General features: G+C 40.8%; 2 protein-coding genes across 5 annotated transcripts in view; one reads left to right on the top strand and one right to left on the bottom strand.

Moving 5' to 3' along the window:
• The window catches only part of NLN (neurolysin), a 65,913-nt gene extending 61,840 nt beyond the window's left edge, over positions 1–4,073 (bottom strand). The window contains exon 1 of the mRNA XM_038402373.2: positions 3,961–4,073. Within this exon, the coding sequence (XP_038258301.1) occupies positions 3,961–4,001 (41 nt within the window). The 5' untranslated portion in view covers positions 4,002–4,073. The remainder of the gene's footprint in view (positions 1–3,960) is intronic.
• A 41-nt stretch (positions 4,074–4,114) lies between these two features.
• SGTB (small glutamine rich tetratricopeptide repeat co-chaperone beta) overlaps positions 4,115–19,224 on the top strand; it is a 38,836-nt gene continuing 23,726 nt past the window's right edge. Inside the window, exons 1-4 of one of the 4 annotated variants that reach the window (XM_038402380.2) lie at positions 4,115–4,245; positions 5,778–5,899; positions 12,167–12,270; positions 13,095–13,164. In XM_038402380.2, the coding sequence (XP_038258308.1) occupies positions 5,800–5,899; positions 12,167–12,270; positions 13,095–13,164 (274 nt within the window). In that variant the 5' untranslated portion in view covers positions 4,115–4,245; positions 5,778–5,799. Of the gene's footprint in view, positions 4,246–4,349; positions 4,517–5,777; positions 5,900–12,166; positions 12,271–13,094; positions 13,165–19,224 lie in introns of those variants that run through there. The other 3 variants (XM_038402381.2, XM_038402382.2, XM_043514204.1) reach the window with 3 other exon arrangements.

The raw sequence follows: 19,224 nt of genomic DNA, 5'->3' as shown, positions 1-19,224 counted from the left end.
GGAGGAGCAAGGACATGCAAGGCTCAGGGGAAGGGGCAGGGGCCTTGGGGGAAAGGTTGGAGTGAGGGTAGGGCTTAGGGCAGAACAGGGGGTTGAGCAGTGAGCACCCCCCCAGCAAACTGGAAAGTTAGAATCTATAGCTCCAGAATCAGTGCCGAGGTAAGGAGCTGCATATTAGCCTCTGAAGAGCCATATGCGCTCTGGAGCCAGAGGTTGGCCACCCCTGCTATAAGGTAATACTTAAGGTTCTGCCTGGTAAAAAATTTTTGGCCTGAAACTGAACCCAGTCAGGAGGGATCGTCTTCTAGCCATCAAAAAAGGCCTATCAAAACTATGAGCCACTGTGGGACATCACAATACAAAGACTTCGTTAACTGCCCTTTCATATCCATAAAGAGGCTATATGCAAAAGGGCTCTTCCTATCAGCTTGAATTCTGAAGAAAAAATAAATAAATAAAAATAGCTGATGAGAAAATTTTTTGTCTCTCTTTTGCTGTTTGGACTCTGTTATGTAGGCATACCCTCAACTACACACCCGCAGCTGGCCTGTGGCAGCCAACTTGGGCTCGCGGGGCTTGTGCTGTGAGTCTGTTTCACTGCTGTGTAGACTTCCAGGCAAGGGCTGGAGCCCTGGCTCTAGTGCCTTGTGAGGGTTCCAGAACCTGGGGTCCAGCCCAGGCCCAGAAGCAGAGTTTAATTTGTGCCAGGGTTTGCCAGGGCTGAGCCCTGGCACCTCTAGGCATGGCAGTTCATATCCCCTCTGCCACCTCTGGGCTTGCTGTGTCAGTTATGAAAATATAAAAATTGCTCAAGTCTCGGTACCTAATTGCTTAAGCCCCAGCATCTCTTTCATTACAAATTAAGTACTGTCCAGAAGTTTACACAGCAATGAAACAGCCCCATGAGTCCAAGTCAGCTGGCATGGTCCAGCCAGGGGGGGCCAGTTGCTGTGCAGACATACCCTGACAGGACCAGAACTACGAACCAGAAGCAGAGATCCCCAGGGTCAACCTTGGTTAGCCCTAAAAGACATTTAGTGCCGACAGATCACTACAACTTTGTCATCTTTTCAAACCACAGACTGTAACTCAGTTGTGTATATATATGCTTGCCTGCTTTAAACCTTATAACAATGCTAATTTCTTTTTCCTAGTTAATAAATCTTTAGTTAATTATAGGATTGGTTACAAGTGTTGTCTTTGAGAAATCTAAGGTACAAATTGATCTGGGGAGGTAAGTGACTAGTCTCTTGGGACTGGAAGCAACCTGAATATTTTATGATCTTTGGGGTATAGCAACCAACTTGCCTGGATGGCAAGACAGTGTCTTTGGGCATTCCAGTCTGTCTGTAACTCCATGGTAAGACTGTTAAAATACTTTAGGGGTTCATACTTGTTACTGGGTTGGTAAAATCTAATTATAGAACATACAACCAGTTTGGGATCCCTGCTCTGCTTCTTGACAGTCTGCCTTGAGGCTGGCACTTATGGCTGTGAGCCACTCCAGACAGTCTGATGGTAGGATTTCCCCTTACATGTCCGAGTTCAGTGTAGCTGCTCTTGGTACCTCAGCAAAGGAGGGACACTAAAGTAAAGATTGGCAAAGGATTTATGAAACAATAAAAATTACCGTATTACTTTCACTTCTATTTACAAACAGATAAAAAAAGCAATACTTGGGAAATGAAAGAGATAAAATTAGTTTTTACGGAAAAATCACAGGGAAGCATTAGAGATAAAAACTTCTAAATTTAAAACTCGTAAAAAGGATGAGCATCCATTTGCAGTTTCAGGTACCACACCTGCCCCTTCCTGTCCTTCTGCCAGTTGTTAATTTTTTTAAAGTGTGTTTTTCTCTCACCTGTTTGAAAAATCCAAACAACAAGGGAAACTAAGTAGCTTATATATAGGAAAAAACAGTGAAAATGACTGTACACAATGTAAAACACAAACCAAGAACTCTCCTTGTATAAGTAGGGGCATAGCGAGCAGATCGAGGGACGTGATCGTTCCCCTCTATTCGACACTGGTGAGGCCTCATCTGGAGTACTGTGTCCAGTTTTGGGCCCCACACTACAAGAAGGATGTGGATAAATTGGAAAGAGTACAGCGAAGGGCAACAAAAATGATTAGGGGTCTAGAGCACATGACTTATGAGGAGAGGCTGAGGGAGCTGGGATTGTTTAGTCTGCAGAAGAGAAGAATGAGGGGGGATTTGATAGCTGCTTTCAACTACCTGAAAGGGGGTTTCAAAGAGGATGGCTCTAGACTGTTCTCAATGGTAGCAGATGACAGAACGAGGAGTAATGGTCTCAAGTTGCAATGGGGGAGGTTTAGATTGGATATTAGGAAAAACTTTTTCACTAAGAGGGTGGTGAAACACTGGAATGCATTACCTAGGGAGGTGGTAGAATCTCCTTCCTTAGAGGTTTTTAAGGTCAGGCTTGACAAAGCCCTGGCTAGGATGATTTAACTGGGACTTGGTCCTGCTTTGAGCAGGGGGTTGGACTAGATGACCTTCTGGGGTCCCTTCCAACCCTGATATTCTATGATTCTATGATTCCCCCCCCCCCCGCCCTTTTCCAGTTATAGTGACTTTCGGAACTACTTTCAACAATAGCAGGTAAACACTTTTAGTACAGAAACGTGATTTCTAAATTGATAGTGTCCCTTTAACCATAAGTGGACATAACCAAAAGCTCTGGGACAGGACAGCAATGATAATGTGCAAGGGATATACATATCATTTGTATTATATACACAATATTTGCATTACTTCTCAAATGTCCATTACTGCAAAGGTCACCTCATTTTCACTCAAATTTAGTTCCATTCATCACAAATATCTTGTTTTCTCATTACTGCAAAGTATTTACATTGTGAACCCTTCCATTGTCTTCCCTTTCTCCATTACATAAGCTTCTTGACCCCACCTTGAAGGTCTCTTGTTCCCACTTTCAAGGCCCTACATGGATCTGCCCATCCTCCCCCTTCATTCGTCTCCTCCAATAATACCTCATTTGTCCACTTCTTCCACAACATTCTACATGCCTTTTTTCATGCTACCCTGAACATCTATCCTGAACTGGCCCACAAGGACACAACCCTTTTCTCATTTAAAACCCTCTGCTGCAACCAGCTGCAGTGAGTTAATGACATTTATTTTAATATATAAAATTAGAAATTGCTCCATCTGGCTGCACTCATGCCTTTGCTGAAAATATCTTACTGCTCTAACCCCATCCTTCCTCCATGTCTCCACTCCATTGTTTCTTTGCCCATTTCTGTTGTTACAGGTCTGGAACTAACTAGACTGCAAGAATTTCAAGGCAGAGACCCTGTCTGATCGATACTGCACCTGAGGGTGCTGTAAATAAGGAGGGTTATTTCAGGCCGCAGAAAGTCTGACATGCTGAAGGAAGCAATCCCGCATGGTTTAACGTTTCTTGCACTATTATTTTCCTGGCCTCTCTCATCTGGGGCCTCTGAACGTGCCCTGGGGAAACTATCACACACAAATCTAACCGCCTTTGAGGGAACCAGATTTTTTCTCTCCTGAGCCGACTGGAAGCCAGAGCAGCGGCTGCCAGGCTACCTCACAGGGGACAGACAGGGACCCCACCCCCCGTTGGGGAGAGGCTTGGGGGCAGGGGCGCCGCTATGGCTGTGTGCGGGAACGGGATGACCCCGCATAAAGGGACGGGGGGCAGGACACGCCCTCCCCAGTGAGAAGGGGGTTTAGGGCAGGGGTTCGGCTGTCAGGGGGCGTAGGCAGGACCCTCAGCCGCCCTTGTCCAGTCCAACACCCCATCCCCACCGACCCCTCAGATACCCCGCCCTAGTCGCCCTTATCCAGCCCGACAGCCCCATCCCCCCGGCCCCTCAGACGCCCCGCACCCACCGCGGGCCCCGCAGCAGCCCGAGACTCTCCCACAGCCGCTGTCGGGCCCCCGACGCTACCTGCTGACCGCTCGGCCCGCAGCGCTGCCCAGGGAGAACATGGGGGCGGCGGGGCGGCAGCTGCTAGGGGCGCCCGAGCCCAGGCGCACGCTCCGCTGCCATGTGCCCGCGGGCAAGTGGCGGCTCGGCGGAGCTGCGCATCCACTTCCGCCGGCCGCGCCCCGGCGCGGCAACTCCTCGGCCCGCGCCCTGGGGAGGGAGCATCTGGACAGGGGAGCCCCGCAGCCGCAGCCGCAGCCGCTGCCAGCCAGCCCTGCTCCGGCCGGGCTTCTCGCCCCTTGCACGGTAAGGGTTCCGCCGCCGCCCTCCGTCCTCGGTGCGGGGGCTGCGCTCTGGGCGCTCCCGTGCCGCAGCGGGAATAATGCTGCCGCCTGGGGGGAATCGGGCTCTTCCAAGTGTCTCTCCGAGAAGGGGGGAGCATCAAGAGCAGGGCATCCCCTTGTGCCTCCTTCCCCGTGCGAGGCAGTGCCAGGGGAAGGTCTCCCGGGCGGCAGCCGTCCCCGCCCGTCTGCCTCGGACCCGGGTACCCCTCCCTGAGCTGGGGCAGAGCAGATGGGTGAGAAAAGCCATTTCTGCCAGATTGGCTAGCTGCGCGATTGAGCGGGTTGCCAAGGAGCCCTGGGGCTGAACATGGGCAGCCTTGGCTGGTGCCTGCCACTGCTGAGCGTGTTGCCATGCCTTGGACTGGGGGAGCCTGTCAAATCTAATGTACAGCATGTCAATGCCCGTAGTGAACCGTAGAGAAGCTAATGGACAATGATCTTTACAATGTGGGTTTTATATACGTCTTCAATTACTTAGATTCCTATGAGTGTATAGAGTGTATATTATTGTGATCTTTGCTGTACCGTAGACAATGAAACCTGCTCTCCTGAATACCTCTTCTTTCAAAGGATCACTTGAAAGTACGGTCAAAATATCCCATATATTTTGTAAGACTATTACTTGCACTTCATCTCAAATTGGTAACCCATTTCTGTTAGTCTCCTGAATAGCTGCGAAAGATGGTTGAACCACATCTATAGTATAACCAGTATTCTATAAACAAAGATGCTTTTTACAGGTGTGGCCTTTTGCCTAAATGTTAAATCTCAGATTTTCTTTTTCTAAAGCATAGTTAAACACTGCTCTTTTTCAAAAATAAATTCTGTTTAGTGGTTTAGGCAAAAAACTCAGAAAAAGTTAGAACTAATTTTCCTCCCAAAGAGAAGTTATATAACTCCAAATAGATGCTGAATGCAAATCAGGCTGAGTCAGAAGCATGTCACTAATCACAAGTTTGCACTGAGGTCACAGTGTTTTAGTTTTCAGTCTAAAGGGAAAATAAGCCATTCTGTAGCACAGTGTCAGAAAATGGAAGTGTATAATTATGCCAGTCATGAGACATCTGTCCATGTACTTTTAAATTATTTTTTATTTGAGTATTCCTGCTTCCAGTTGCATGTGCTTTAGTCATTAAATCAAAACTGTATTTTTTAGCAAAATTAATTGATTAAATTACGCATAACAAACTTTTATGAACTCCTTCAGGAATTAATTCAAGGAAGTCCTATGACCTGTTTTACACAGGGATGATCACAATGGTCCTTTCTGGCCTTATGATTTATGAATCTTATTGAAATAAATAAATGTTTAGTGATACCCTTCTTGATATGCTTTTTGATGAAGATCTAGTGATGCATATTTTGTACATCCAAAATTCTTAGTGAAGTTAATGGGACTTTAGGGTGTGCAGAGTATTCAGGGATTGGTCCTAAAGTACCATGCTTATGAATGTTAAAAATGTCTCTATTTCTTTTAATATTTTTATAATTTAGGTGAAGTTCATAAGCTTCTAAAATGTCATCAGTCAAACGCCTAGTATATGCGGTCATCCATTTCTTGAGAGAACAGAGTCAGCTGGATGCTTTCACTTCAGATGAACAAGAAAGCTTGGAAGGTAAATACTGAAGGCCACATATTTGTATGCTAGGTTGGTTGACATATACATCATGACAAAAAGCAATGTGAATGAACTATATTCATTATTCATGTTGTCTTACGATGAAATTATTGTATTTTGTCTCTTGTATGTCAGGAAGTTATTATTATTTGAACAATTTATTTCCTTATCCTGTAGATTCCAATATTCTCTCTGTCGGTTTATCTATTACCAAATAAAGTTGCCAATTTTGGATTAGGAATGGGAGGAGTTTGGAGTTTCACAAAAACTTTGTGAAATGTTTTAGAATTTTTGTTATTAAAGGAAAAAGATCTTCATTCCTGAAATAGATTGAGATTTTACATGTCCACAAGATTCTAATCCTAAAATCTGTGTAAATTTGAAGAGGTCCTAAAGTTATTGTCTTATTTCTGAACAACGAGCACTTTCAATTATGCTAAGGATTTAAATTAGGTAATGCTATTGTCCCTACCACTGGGGGGATGATGTGGACGGGCTTTTGTCTCACTCAATTTTCATGCCTTGTTTCCCTCAATTTTTCATATGCGCTATCATCTGTGGATAACACACTGAAGAACAACACTTTTGTCAACAGCATCTGGGGTGGGGGCGGGGGCCGGAGTGGGTGAGGGGCCAAATCATGAGCAACCATATTCTACCTTGATGCACATGAAGAGCTCTTGTTAATGTTGATAGGAGTTCCATGTACTATTTGAGGTCAGGCTTGTGCCTCTGAGAGTGAATGCACAAAGAATGCACCATTTATATGTCTTGACAAACATGTTTTATTGTAAGAGCAGTATTGCAGAAGAGGGCTGTTATCAGTGATTCCAAGTATCACATAGTGGTAAGGATTCTTGACAGATATATTTTTGTCTTGGCAAAGGAAGATTAAGTTACAGCAAACTAAGACCACTTTATTCCTGAGCAAGAACATCCAAATAGGGGTTTAACATGCTTTAATTTGTATGCATTGACTTCATACCTTTAGTTGATTCACCTTAATTTTCATAAGTGCCCCCATGCAGACATGCCTTTACCAAAGTTTTGAGTATGGTTAACTCCTTCCCTGCTGACTCTTTACATTTTTTTAGAACCTGGTTTAGTGTGCACTCTTCTTGAGCCATGTTTAAACATATCGTTCAATCACAGATTCCCTGCTTGTATAAACGTGGTTTCAAATGTGGTTTCTACTAGACTAGATGTATGTAACACAGTTCACTAACATGGACAGGAAAGAGAGATTTGGGTTTTCTATACTGTTGTTTTTAAAACATATTTTAAAGATTCAGTTTAACAACAAAAGCTGAAATAGTCAGTGCATTTGATATGTGATGAACAACTATATTAATTTAAAAATCCCAATACCTGTTGAGAAACTTATTTCCAGTTGATAAGAAGGCCACACTTGTAGAACTAAAATTATGAAGTGGGAATTTTTTATTCATATTGTTTTTAAATAAAATACTGTTAAATGTTGATGGTTTGTAACTAAGAAGGGTTAACTGATCACTTATTTGACACAGATGTTGGCTAGAGTTGCCCTGAGGCAAATGAACTACAATTTTAACAGAGATTTATTTTCTAAACAAAAGTGGATTATAATACTTTTAATGGCATGTAAATGCTCAGAGATAAAATTGAACATTTCCACAATTGAGCATATTTTAACAGAGAAGTGAAGTCCTAATTTTAGAGTTTTATGTTGCCAAAAATATGGTACCATATGCTGCATTATACAATATACAGCATCTGTGCCAACCAATCTGCATAGCTGATCCTTTTTTAGCAATAGAAGTTAACTTTATTTTATGTGAAATAAATGTCACACCAAATCTTGCCCATGATTGTGTGAACATAGCTCCGAACAAGACTGTGAGGGAAGAATTTGGTCCATTCAATACATGGGTACTTTGTGTACCTTGCAGTGTTCTGTGGGGTTGTAAAGCATTGTATAATTGTTAACTATCAAATACCAAACAAACTATGCAAAAAAAAAAAAAATCAACCAGTTGAGGACTATCAAAATAAAAGTATAACATGCTTTTCAAAGCCATCTTTTATTGATAAAATGTACTCTGATTGGCTGAAGCATACAAGTATATCAGACTATAGGTGAAGTTCACCCCAGTGTAGAAGGACTGCTCATTTGCATGTTTCATTTGTGACATTCACTCACCTGCATAAACAGAAATCAGAGGGTGGACTGGGGAGGTGACACACACCCTGCCATTTCCAGGGTCTGGATCTGCTGTGCAGCCAGGACACACAGTCTCTGGTTGACAACTCCTCTGGTACAATGGAACTCTCAACAGCAAGAGTAAAGCTTATCTGTGCATGAGACAGAACTTTCATGTGTGGGTGGGGAGCGGCCTGAGACTGGAATAAACTCTCCCAAAAACTAAGAACAACACAAACCTCAATACTTTCTGCTCTGAGTGCAAGATGCATTTCTTTGATCTTACTTCCTCTAATGCAAACACATAGCAGCAGATATATGTATTTAAAATAAATAAAACTTTACCAAAAACAAGACTCTCCACTACACATGCTTCTCCCTCTGGGGAGAGAATGAGAGAGAACAGTCACATAATGCATTACTGGAAGGTGCTCAGAAACTATGGTGATGAGCATGGTACGAAAGCCTGAATAGAATAGAATAGTTCTCTTGCACCTGATTCTCCAGTGTATGGATTAGCAGCTTCAGTCCTCATTTATGCAGTGTGTTTAAATGGCTGCTTTTGTTCTTCCCTTGGCCATTCCAGCATCTACACTTCATTGCTGTCTTCAGGACCTGCCTATGTGGGATCAGTGTGTAGTTCAAACTGGAATTATTTGCAGGAAGTTTTATTACCAATTATTACATGAGGTCAGACTAGATGATCACAGAGGTCCCTTCTGTCCTTGGAATCTGTGACCTCTCATACACTGCACCAACAGGTAGTGTAAGAAGTGATTGATCCTAGTAAGAGCCACCACCGCAAAGCCTGTGGTTTAGGTAAAGCAGAGGGCCTTGCACTGGTCCTGTGAATCAAAGTGAATTTCACTGAGGGCTTAAGTGGTGTGGAGAACCTTGCCTAGCCCTCTGCTCTGGGGTGAATTCATCTGCCTGTGACAGTCAGATAGCAGGAATGTGGTAGTGGGACAGAGAGCAAGTGGTGTCTATTCCATACGAATATCCTTGAGACAAATAATTGCAACTACTGTATATAATTGAAGTGAAATCCTGGCTTCATTTTGATGTCAGTGGGGTTAACATTTCATCCTAGTTGCTTAGTATATTAAAAAATTACACATTGTGAAAGGATCGGTCTCTCCCATTTTGAAAATAAATATTTGTGCTTTGGCTCCACCTTTATTTTTAATAAAGTCTTTAGTTTTGGTTTGCCATTTACATAGCAGGAGACTATCATTCAGTGGGAGCAAAACGTCTATTTCATTGATTTATCCCGTAAGGGTACTAACGTTTGTTAAACTTGTGGCAGGGGAATTATAAAGATTCAGATTGTGTTAATTTTTCAATTAAATGGGGATTGTGGGAGCTCACTGTAATATATGAGCCAGTTATTTCTACTATGGAAATGTATTCTAATATTAATAATACATCCATAATATTTGATGTAAGCATAATGTGATCTGTTAGAATTGAGAGTTCTCTTCCCCCCTTCCTTGAACAGAAACAAATAAGAAGAGGAGCTAGGAGTTGTCACATAAACTTAATGCATTTCCCCCCCAAAAGTGAGAGGAGTAAAAATTGAAATATTTTTTTAAAGTGTTTTAACCTATAGTTTCTGTTCTTAGGTTGAGTTAAAAATGAGGTGAGGCATTTAGAAAAGGGATTGTCTGAAGGTAAAAATAAGTGTGATGGAGTATGTGTCCTCCCACCACATCCGTGGCCACCCCAGGAACTGCTCAGACTCTCTTTAGTGTCCACTCAGTATAACTTAGTTAAGCCCCCTCTACCAACATCTGTACAATGCAAAACAAGAGTCCTAATTCCTATGACATTCAGCCCCTATTCATCAGGGCTGTGAGAGGAAGAGAGGTTTTGCTTCCTTGGGATCACCTTCAATCTGGGCACAGCTAGTCCTGTCCTCCCCACAACACTTCCTAGCTTTTATCAGGCTAGTCAGCTGATGCACCAGTTAATACCTTAACTCACCCAGCCTCCCCCTCTGATTTCTTCCTATTTCCTCAATCAGCTATTGCTGGGGAAACTAATGAGGCTACAGTGATCAGAGTGCTGATTTGTCTGTCATGACTCAGCATTCTGTCACAGATGGGCTGCTGAGCTACCCTACAAGGGAAAGCCTGAATTTATTATTTATATCTGACAGTTAATACTTTATATTAAATTGTTAAGAGAAACTGGATACCTGGTTCCATTGATTCTCTGGTAGGCATTATAAAGGTACTATTAATATAATTCACATTATTGTTAATGGAATTGTGCATGTAGTTTTCCACAGAACATGTACTGCATAGAAATGCAATGGAATATTTTACTTGTCTTTCACCTCAGAAGATAAGATTTGAATTTAGGTTACAAATAAAATTGGTTTGAAAGTCACCAACTCGCCATTAGATCTTCATTAACAAGATAAAATCAATATTCAGTTTACCACAATTACGTTTCTTGTCATTGAGGTCTAGTGCAAGGAAGAGAAGGAATTTAACTCAGACCCTGAATTGTTTTTTACTGAATGACACAGAACCTGGTTAACATTACAGAATACAGAAGCAAAGTTTCTGTGCAGTATGTTAATATTTTGCCATGTACCCAATCAATATTAAAGAGTCATTGTCAGCATAAAATATGTAAGAATTTTACTTACTTTTGTTACTTTTAACTTACTATATATTATAATTAAATAAATCTATTTTTACATTTTACCATTTATGCTGGGTATTTACTTTTAACATTTCTCTCAGCTGGGACGATAAAAAACAGACTCCTTAACATCAGTTATTGTTAATTTTTAGTAGATTTTCCTTTCCGATTCCCCTATACTATCTCAATATTATCATTTTTCAGATTCACAATGTCACATCTGAAAGTTAAAATTAGAATGGACCCTCAACACCCAAGATCCTGATGCCCCCTTAACTTTTGGGAAGTTCAGACCCTGATTTGAATTTGGTTTCTTGAGGTTATCTCTGGTTTAAATTAAAAAAAATAACCACCCTGTTTTTATTAAATTTTATTAAAATATTTTAAAAAACCCATAAGAATAAGTTTCTATTCGTATCCATTTTAAAAACAAAACATTTCATACCCTTTTTCAGTTTTGATTCTAAAACTAGCAGATAATGTACCTTAATGGGAGTCATGCTGCTGGATTCCCACACAGTGTGTTGAATACTTGCCCCATAACCTTAAGATACATGAATGAGACACCCTTTCTAAGCTATGTATAAAGATTACAGTCTTTGACTGTGTCTACAAACACTTAAGCATGTCACTTATGTGCAGTCCTATAGACATCATTGGAACTGTTTACATGAGTAAAGTTATGAACTTGCTTAAATGTTTGGAGGATTGGGGCCCTCTGATCCTGGGAAGGGATCTGCTCATGTGGATCCTTAGGCTCGGGCATCAGTGGGACTTTGTGTGAGTGCAAGGTACTTCGCAGGATGTAGCAGGTACTTTGCAGGATGAGAGCCTATGATTAATGAGTCAGCTGTTAGTAAAAATCTTTGGTTTGCATAGTAAAAATGGACACATTTGAAAACAGTAATTATTACTTAGATATTTCAGTTTAGAATTGGCCCATCTTTTATGTTACACAAAATGTCAGAAATATGGTGCTTTCATGCTAATTATATGTAGTAGACAATTATAAAAATAGCAGTTTTTATGTGTAACTGGTTTATATGTCTGCATTACATATATGTGTACTGTTTTATCTTGTTTTTAAATTTAGTCGTAGGTCAAAAATGGAATTAAAAAAAGTGAGTATTAAAAGAAGTGTGTCTGGGTCAGGAATTAAGTTTGGTGGCTGAGCTATATATAGACACTAAAGAGCTTCTGCCTCTATTGCCTTTCAAAGTTGCCTAGTAGAGACTAAATAGGTTATTTATTTTTTTCTTTCCATTGGGGGAACTTCTCCAAAGAACTGCCTTTTGTTTTTAGGCTTAATTAGCCAACAAATATGTCAGGAAGTGTACCTTTGCCTTATTTATTTTTAGTTTTATTAGTTAGTTTTATTTACACATTTCTATTGAGAAAATTATATTTTTAATCATGATTTCATTTCTTTGAAGTTGCAATTCAGTGTTTGGAGACTGTTTTTAAGATTAGCCTAGAAGATACGCATCTTGCAGTGCCACAGCACTTGACAGAAATTTTCTCAAATTCTTTTCACAAGGTAAGAATTGATTTTAGTCTTTAGGGTTACTTTATCATTAGCCAATTAAGATTGTGACTATGCTGTGGAATCTTAAAATGTTATATATGTCAAAATAATGTGGAAACTTGATAAAAATGATGTTCAGATGAAATTCTTGTAATAGGTAGGGGAACAGGATAGTTTTTGGACTCTGACAGGACATAAATTCAGTCATATCAAAGATAACCCATGTAAAATATGTTACTAAAAAGAATGGGCTTCTTTCTATCATGAAGGATACTTGCTGTCAGTGAAACTTAGGCATTTTGCAATTCCAAAGACAGTTGGCTAGAAACTGATTGAGGTCAGCCACAGCTTCCTGGTCCCTCTGCCCTCAGCTCCAGTGCATATCCCCTCCCATGGAGAAAATGTAGTCTCTTAAAGCATTCCATACCACCAGTTTAGGTAAAACTAAAAGCTATACTTTTAAAATTCAAAGGGGTCCAACATAGGAAAAATACTGTTGGTGCCAGAAAAACAGAGAGAAAACTCGGGAGGAAGAAAATGGGGATATTGGAGGTCATACTAAAAAAAAAAAAAAAAACCCCACTTTCCTGGGGCAGAGGGATATTGTTGTAAGATTTTTAAGCGGGAACAGACAACTATCTTGATCTAGTGTGTATTACAGAAATGGTATGATCACTTGCTGACGTAAGGTCTAATGGTGCAATCACTAAAAGGTATCTGTGTTTACACAACCCCTTTCAGGATGAAGGTTGTGGAAGAAGCCATTAATGTAGCCAGGGCCTAGACCTGAATCAGAATATACTTCTGGTTTATTTATTTATTTATTTTTAATGTAGAATGACATGTTGCCTCTCTCCGATTCGTTGCCAGAAGATATTGAAAAGGCTGACCAGCTGAAGGATGAAGGTGCGTAATCATAGAATCATAGAATATCAGGGTTGGAAGGGACCCCAGAAGGTCATCTAGTCCAACCCCCTGCTCAAAGCAGGACCAAGTCCCAGTTAAATCATCCTAGCCAGGGCTTTGTCAAGCCTGACCTTAAAAACCTCTAAGGAAGGAGATTCTACCACCTCCCTAGGTAACGCATTCCAGTGTTTCACCACCCTCTTAGTGAAAAAGTTTTTCCTAATATCCAATCTAAACCTCCCCCATTGCAACTTGAGACCATTACTCCTCGTTCTGTCATCTGCTACCATTGAGAACAGTCTAGAGCCATCCTCTTTGAAACCCCCTTTCAGGTAGTTGAAAGCAGCTATCAAATCCCCCCTCATTCTTCTCTTCTGCAGACTAAACAATTGTAATTGATAAGGATGCGTCACGCTGTCTGGAGTAGCTCATGAACGTGAGTGCCAACCTCAGGGGAGACTGCCAAAAAGCAGGGCAGAAACCCCAAACTGATTGAGGAAACTCCTTTGTTTGCTCCAGTACTTTGAGCTGCAATGTGTGAGCTCTGTATTTAGCTTCCAGTTGTTCCATGCATCTGTGGGGGGTTGTCTCCTCAGCCTCTTCGGTTTCTTTGATCTTCTTGATTTGGAAGTCCACCATAAGTCTCTGGGGCTTACGTTCTTCCTGGGCTGCTCGGTACAAGCAGTCAAGCCAGTTCCACTGCAGCAGTCTCTATGGCATCTGGGGCAAGCGGGTGCTTAGCTCCTGATCTGGGGTTTTCTGTTTATTGGATATTCCTCTCTCTTTACATAACATTTCAAGGTCTTTTGTCTCAAGACCATAACTGTGCTCCACTCATTGTGTCTATTCTTTAACCTTTAAACACTCTCAATATCAAGTTTTAACTTTTAAGAACTCTGGATTATGATCTATAAATCCAATTGACCTGTAACATGTGAATCCTGCCACCTATATAAAATATTATACTGTCTGGAGTGGCTCCTGACCATGAGTGCCAACCTCAGGACAGACTGTCAAAAGCCAGGGCAGAAGTGGTTGTGTGGTGTATAATTAGATTTCACCAACCTAGTAACAAGTTTGAACTCCTAAAGCACTATAACAGTTTTATCATGGAATCACAGACTGTCCCCTTGGTTATCCCAGTCTATTTTGCCACCCAGGCAAGCTGACTATGTGATAGATGGTCACTTAACCTGAATATTGTTGTGCTTTTTGGTGTAATTTCCAATCCCAAAGGACCAGTCACTTATCCCAGGTCATTTGTACTCAGATCTCAACCAAAGACAACGCCTGTAGCCAATCCTGTAATAAATTAACTAAAGATTTATTAACTAAGAAATAAGAGCGTTATTTACAAGGCTGAAACAGGAAACACACTCACAAATGAGTTACTGTCTTAGTTTTAAAAAAGGTAGTATAAGTTTCTGTAATAAGCAACTCTATACAACCTTTAGGGCCTACCTGTGCCAAGCACCATGAGGATCTCTTGCTTATGCTTAGGAATCTTGGCCCCTCAGAGACCAAACAGCATAAAGAGACAAGTTTCTCCTTGTTGGGGATTTTTTCTCCCCTTAACCCCAGATTCCACGCTGGTGGGTTGAGTTCATGTGCAGGTTCCCCTTCCAGGAGGAGTTAGAAATGCAGTCAACAAGGTATTTGTCCCTTGGTGCTACACAATGCCTCATTTGCCTACAGTGGGCCATCTTATGTGCAGAACGAGCACTTTACCTTAATTAATGCTTCTTTTCCTCTTTGGTAGGTTACACAATTAGAGGTTTACAATGCTAACATTCAATATAACTTTATACCATGGGCTACAGATATTATAAGTAGGATTAATACATGCAGCATTCCATTAAGTCTAAACAGTAAGCACATTCTTATAACACTAATACCTATTTTAACTATACTAATCCAGAAGTAAGACAGACTCCTTTCCAGCTATACATTTGTCAGTGTTCAGTGAGGCCCTGGGTCTTGTCATGAGCTGGCACTTTGTCAGCCACCATCACAGGGAGTAATAATTTCACGCTGCCCTGGGTTTTGGCAATATTAGGGTGTTGGCATAGCTCAGTCAGTGGCAGTATTGTATCTTGTTCCACATGAAAACTTGGGCTTATAGTTAGTGCTTACAGTGTAGTGCACTACCAGTGATGTGGTATTATGGGGTCAGAGCTCATGAGAGATGTAAAACCAAGTTCATCCTGTCCCTTTGCTGATGGCTGGTTAAGGGGAAGTTAAAACAAGGGAAAACCATGAAGCCCTGGCTAACATTCCATATTTGAGTAGTAGAGATTCTAATGAATGCGTGGCTGTTGTTGAGCACATTATGGCTTCCTGTATTTGCCAGTACAGTTTCTACTCAGCAGTATCCAATTCATTACTTTGTAAAGGGTATGCGATGGTTTGAGTATAAATTATCTTCAAAGTGCAGAATGCCCTCAGCACCCATTGCAGTCACTGGGTTTTTATGTTCAAATCCTGGCCCCAGTGAAGTCAATGGAAAACTCCCACTGACTTCATTAAACCCTAGATTTTACTCATTATATAAAAACAGTTTTACATTATGTAAAATCATGGTAAAATGAGTTGTTACGTCTCTAATTTAAAAAATCTATTTCCAGATTCTTTTGCATTGGACTAATTTAAGATATGTGGAGTGCATGTGGTAGGTTTTAATGTTAATGAAAGTAAGAAGTGTAGCACTGTTTACAGATATGCAGGGCTACTGAATAGATTAAGGCTTTATTTATATTGTATTTTGGGTATAAATTCAGATTTGTAGATATTATGCATAAAACCCAAATTAGTATGTTTACATTTGAAAGATGGAAGTAGCCTCCTGGGAAAAGTTTTTAATAAAGTGAAACGGAAAAATTTGGCTGGATTTCAATAGGCAGCAGGTTTAAAACAAACAAAAGGAAGTATTTTTTCACACAATGCACAGTCAACCTGTGGAATTTCTTGCCAGAGGATGTTGTGAAGGCCACGACTTTTCAAAAAAGAACTAGATAAATTCATGGAGGATAGGTCGATGAATGGCTATTAGCCAGGACGGGTAGGGATGGTGTCCCTACCCTCTGTTTACCAGAAGCTGGGAATAGGCGACACTTAATGATTACCTGTTCATTCTCTCTGGAGCACCTGGCATTGGCCACTGTTGGAAGACAGGATACTGAGCTAGATGGACCTTTAGTCTGACCCAGTATGGCTGTTATGTTCTTAGGTCAAGGTCTCTCATTTTAAATGGTCAGCTGCAGCTATTGCAAATGACAAGGGATAATATATTCCACTCTTGGCTTTATAAAGTACACTTAAAAAAAAGCTTAGCTAGGTGATGAAGTGGGTCGTTAGCCTTTCATTTCTGGAGATATGAGTTCAAACCTGGTTAGGTCAGAAGTGAAAATTAATTGGAGAATGTTAACATAGTTGCTCTGGAATGGCTTTTCACTTCATTAACTGCCTGCTTCTTTGTGGTGTTGAGCACCTTATGGAAAGTACAAAATGCCCTCAACACCCAGTGCAGTTGTTGGGCTTTACTGGTACTCAGCACCTTGTCGAAGTAGGCACTGTAGCAGTGTGTAATCTAGTTCAACGGACAGTCTGATTTAAGGATAGACCATCTATTGAAATAGCAGGTTAGGAGTTGGGGGCATTGATAGGTCTGGTTGGAGATGCCTGGAAAGTATGTTTGTCTTTTCCTAGTTAAATTCAAGCTTCTTGTCCTTACCTTCAGGGTCCTTCATAATTTGGTCCCTTCCTGCTCTTGTCATGCCAACTTCTCTCAGCTCCTCCACTCTAGCCTCATGCACCTGCACGCATCTCATGGGCCTTCTTCACACTGTCCTTTATGCATGGAACATCTTCCCTGAACTCATTCATAAGCCACGAACTCTGTCCTTATTAATACCCCTCTCTGCTGTGATGCCTCTAAGGAATCAGCCAATTAACAATTCAGCAGCAAACTGGAGAATTGACACTTCGCGTTATTATAGTTTTTAATAAGTATTATTGTACACTCTCTCTCTCTCTCTCACACACACACACACACACACACACACACACACACACACACACACACACACACACACACACACTCTTAATATATATTTAATTATATTCTCCCCCCCTTTCATATTTTGCTTGATTTCTTAGCTTCTAATCTCTGGAGCAGGAACTGTGGGTTTTGTGTGTGTTTGTACAGCACCTATGTATAATGTGAGGCTTGATCCTAATTGGGGCCTTTGGGCAATACTGCAGTATAAATATTATGTAATAATAGCTAGTGCTTCAGTTCCAGAAAGAAACAAATTTATCCCTAAAGTAAAACAATTTGTTTTTCTTGAGGCATTTTTTCTGATACTATAATAAAATGTAATAAATTATCATGGCTACTTTTCTGTTGTGCAGAGTCCCAAATCCCACAGTCTGAGCAGAACTAGCATCTCTGGCTGGATTCTTATGCTCTTGGGCTTGGGTTAGCAAGATTGGGGTAAATGTGTGTCAGCTTTGAATTTGGCCCCGTATCTCAAGCAGTACTTTTTTCAGAATCGTAGCAGAGATTCCAAAGTCTTAGATTAGATGCATATGCAGTTATAAAACCCTTATTTTTTTTAAACTGGTAGGTAGGATATTACTAGGCCTACTAATAGTCCCTGTTATACAAGTACTGAGAATACTTGTTCAAACCTGCCCTATCTTACCTACCTAGTTATTTTTTACATTGTCACTGTTTCTTGACAGTGGAAGTATTATTTTTTATGAGATTACAAGTTTGGTTGATAAAAGTAATAGTGTTGATGTAATATACTTAAACTTCTCTAAGGCATTTGATTTGGTACCTCATTGTTACTGGGGTTTTCAGAACCCCCAACAGTGGTAACTTAACTATTTCACTGCAGGAATAAATCAATAGAAACACAGCAATTCTGTCTGATTAGAGATTAAATACAAGTCAGCGTGCTCTTATCTAACACGGCAGTTTATTAGATTTAAGCAAACACAGACATAGGCAATAGGTTTTAAACATCCCAGATATTTACCTAACATCTGGAACGGTATTGAGTAATTAACAGCAGGTTCGCAGTGGCCGATTGCTCACCCACCGGGGAGAAAGGGTGTTGGGAAAAACATCTCTCAAGATGGCTTCAGAGAACTGATCCAAAGTACACTATGTTAGTTAGTCTTTTATAATTAACTTCTACAAAACATAGGTCATAATGACCCCTACTGGATCATCACTTTTTTCCTAACTTTCAATAAACTTCTAATATCAGAGGAGCCCAGACTCAAGGTCTTCCAACCACCAAGGTTTTCAGTCTCAGTTGTTTACTTTTTCCCCTCCTCCCATTCTGATTAGCAGAAACTGTCAGCTAGATTTTGACCTTGCTTCTGAAAGCCTGTCTCCAAATTAATTTTAACTATGTAGTCTATTTCATTAATTCATAGTGGCTGAGTGCACATAATATGGTTGAAATTGGGTTGATCACATTTTGGGGTACACACACCCCTCAAACCCAGGGTAACACCATGACAGTTTGATTAAAAAACTAGAAAGAAAGAAAATTAACATATCATACATTAAATGGATTAAAAACGGGCTAATTGACAAGTCTGTAAATGTAATTGTAAACAGGGAAGAATCATCAAGTGGGTATGTTTCCAGTGAGGTTCTGCAGTGATTGGTTCTTGGCTCTATGCTATTTAACATTTTTATTAATGTCCTGGGATAAATTATAACATCATCACTGATACAGTTTGCAGATGACACAAAAATTGGGGATATGGTAAATAGTGAAGAGGACAGGTCACTGATTCAGAGTGATCTGGATCAGTTGGTCAACTGGGCACAAGCAAACAATATGCACTCTAATACAGCTAAATATAAATAATGTAAGCTATACTTACGGGGTGAGGACTCTATCCTGGGATGCAGTGCCTCTGAAAAAGATTTGTGGGTTGTGGATAATCAGCTGACCATGAGTTCCCAGTGTGAGACTGTGGCCAAAAGAGCGAATGTGATGCTGGGATGCATAAACGGGAATCTCAGGAGTAGAGAGG

Source organism: Dermochelys coriacea, chromosome 5 (genome assembly GCF_009764565.3).
Source record: "Dermochelys coriacea isolate rDerCor1 chromosome 5, rDerCor1.pri.v4, whole genome shotgun sequence".
NCBI lineage: Eukaryota > Metazoa > Chordata > Testudines > Dermochelyidae > Dermochelys > Dermochelys coriacea.
This window is presented reverse-complemented; position numbering and strand designations above follow the sequence as displayed.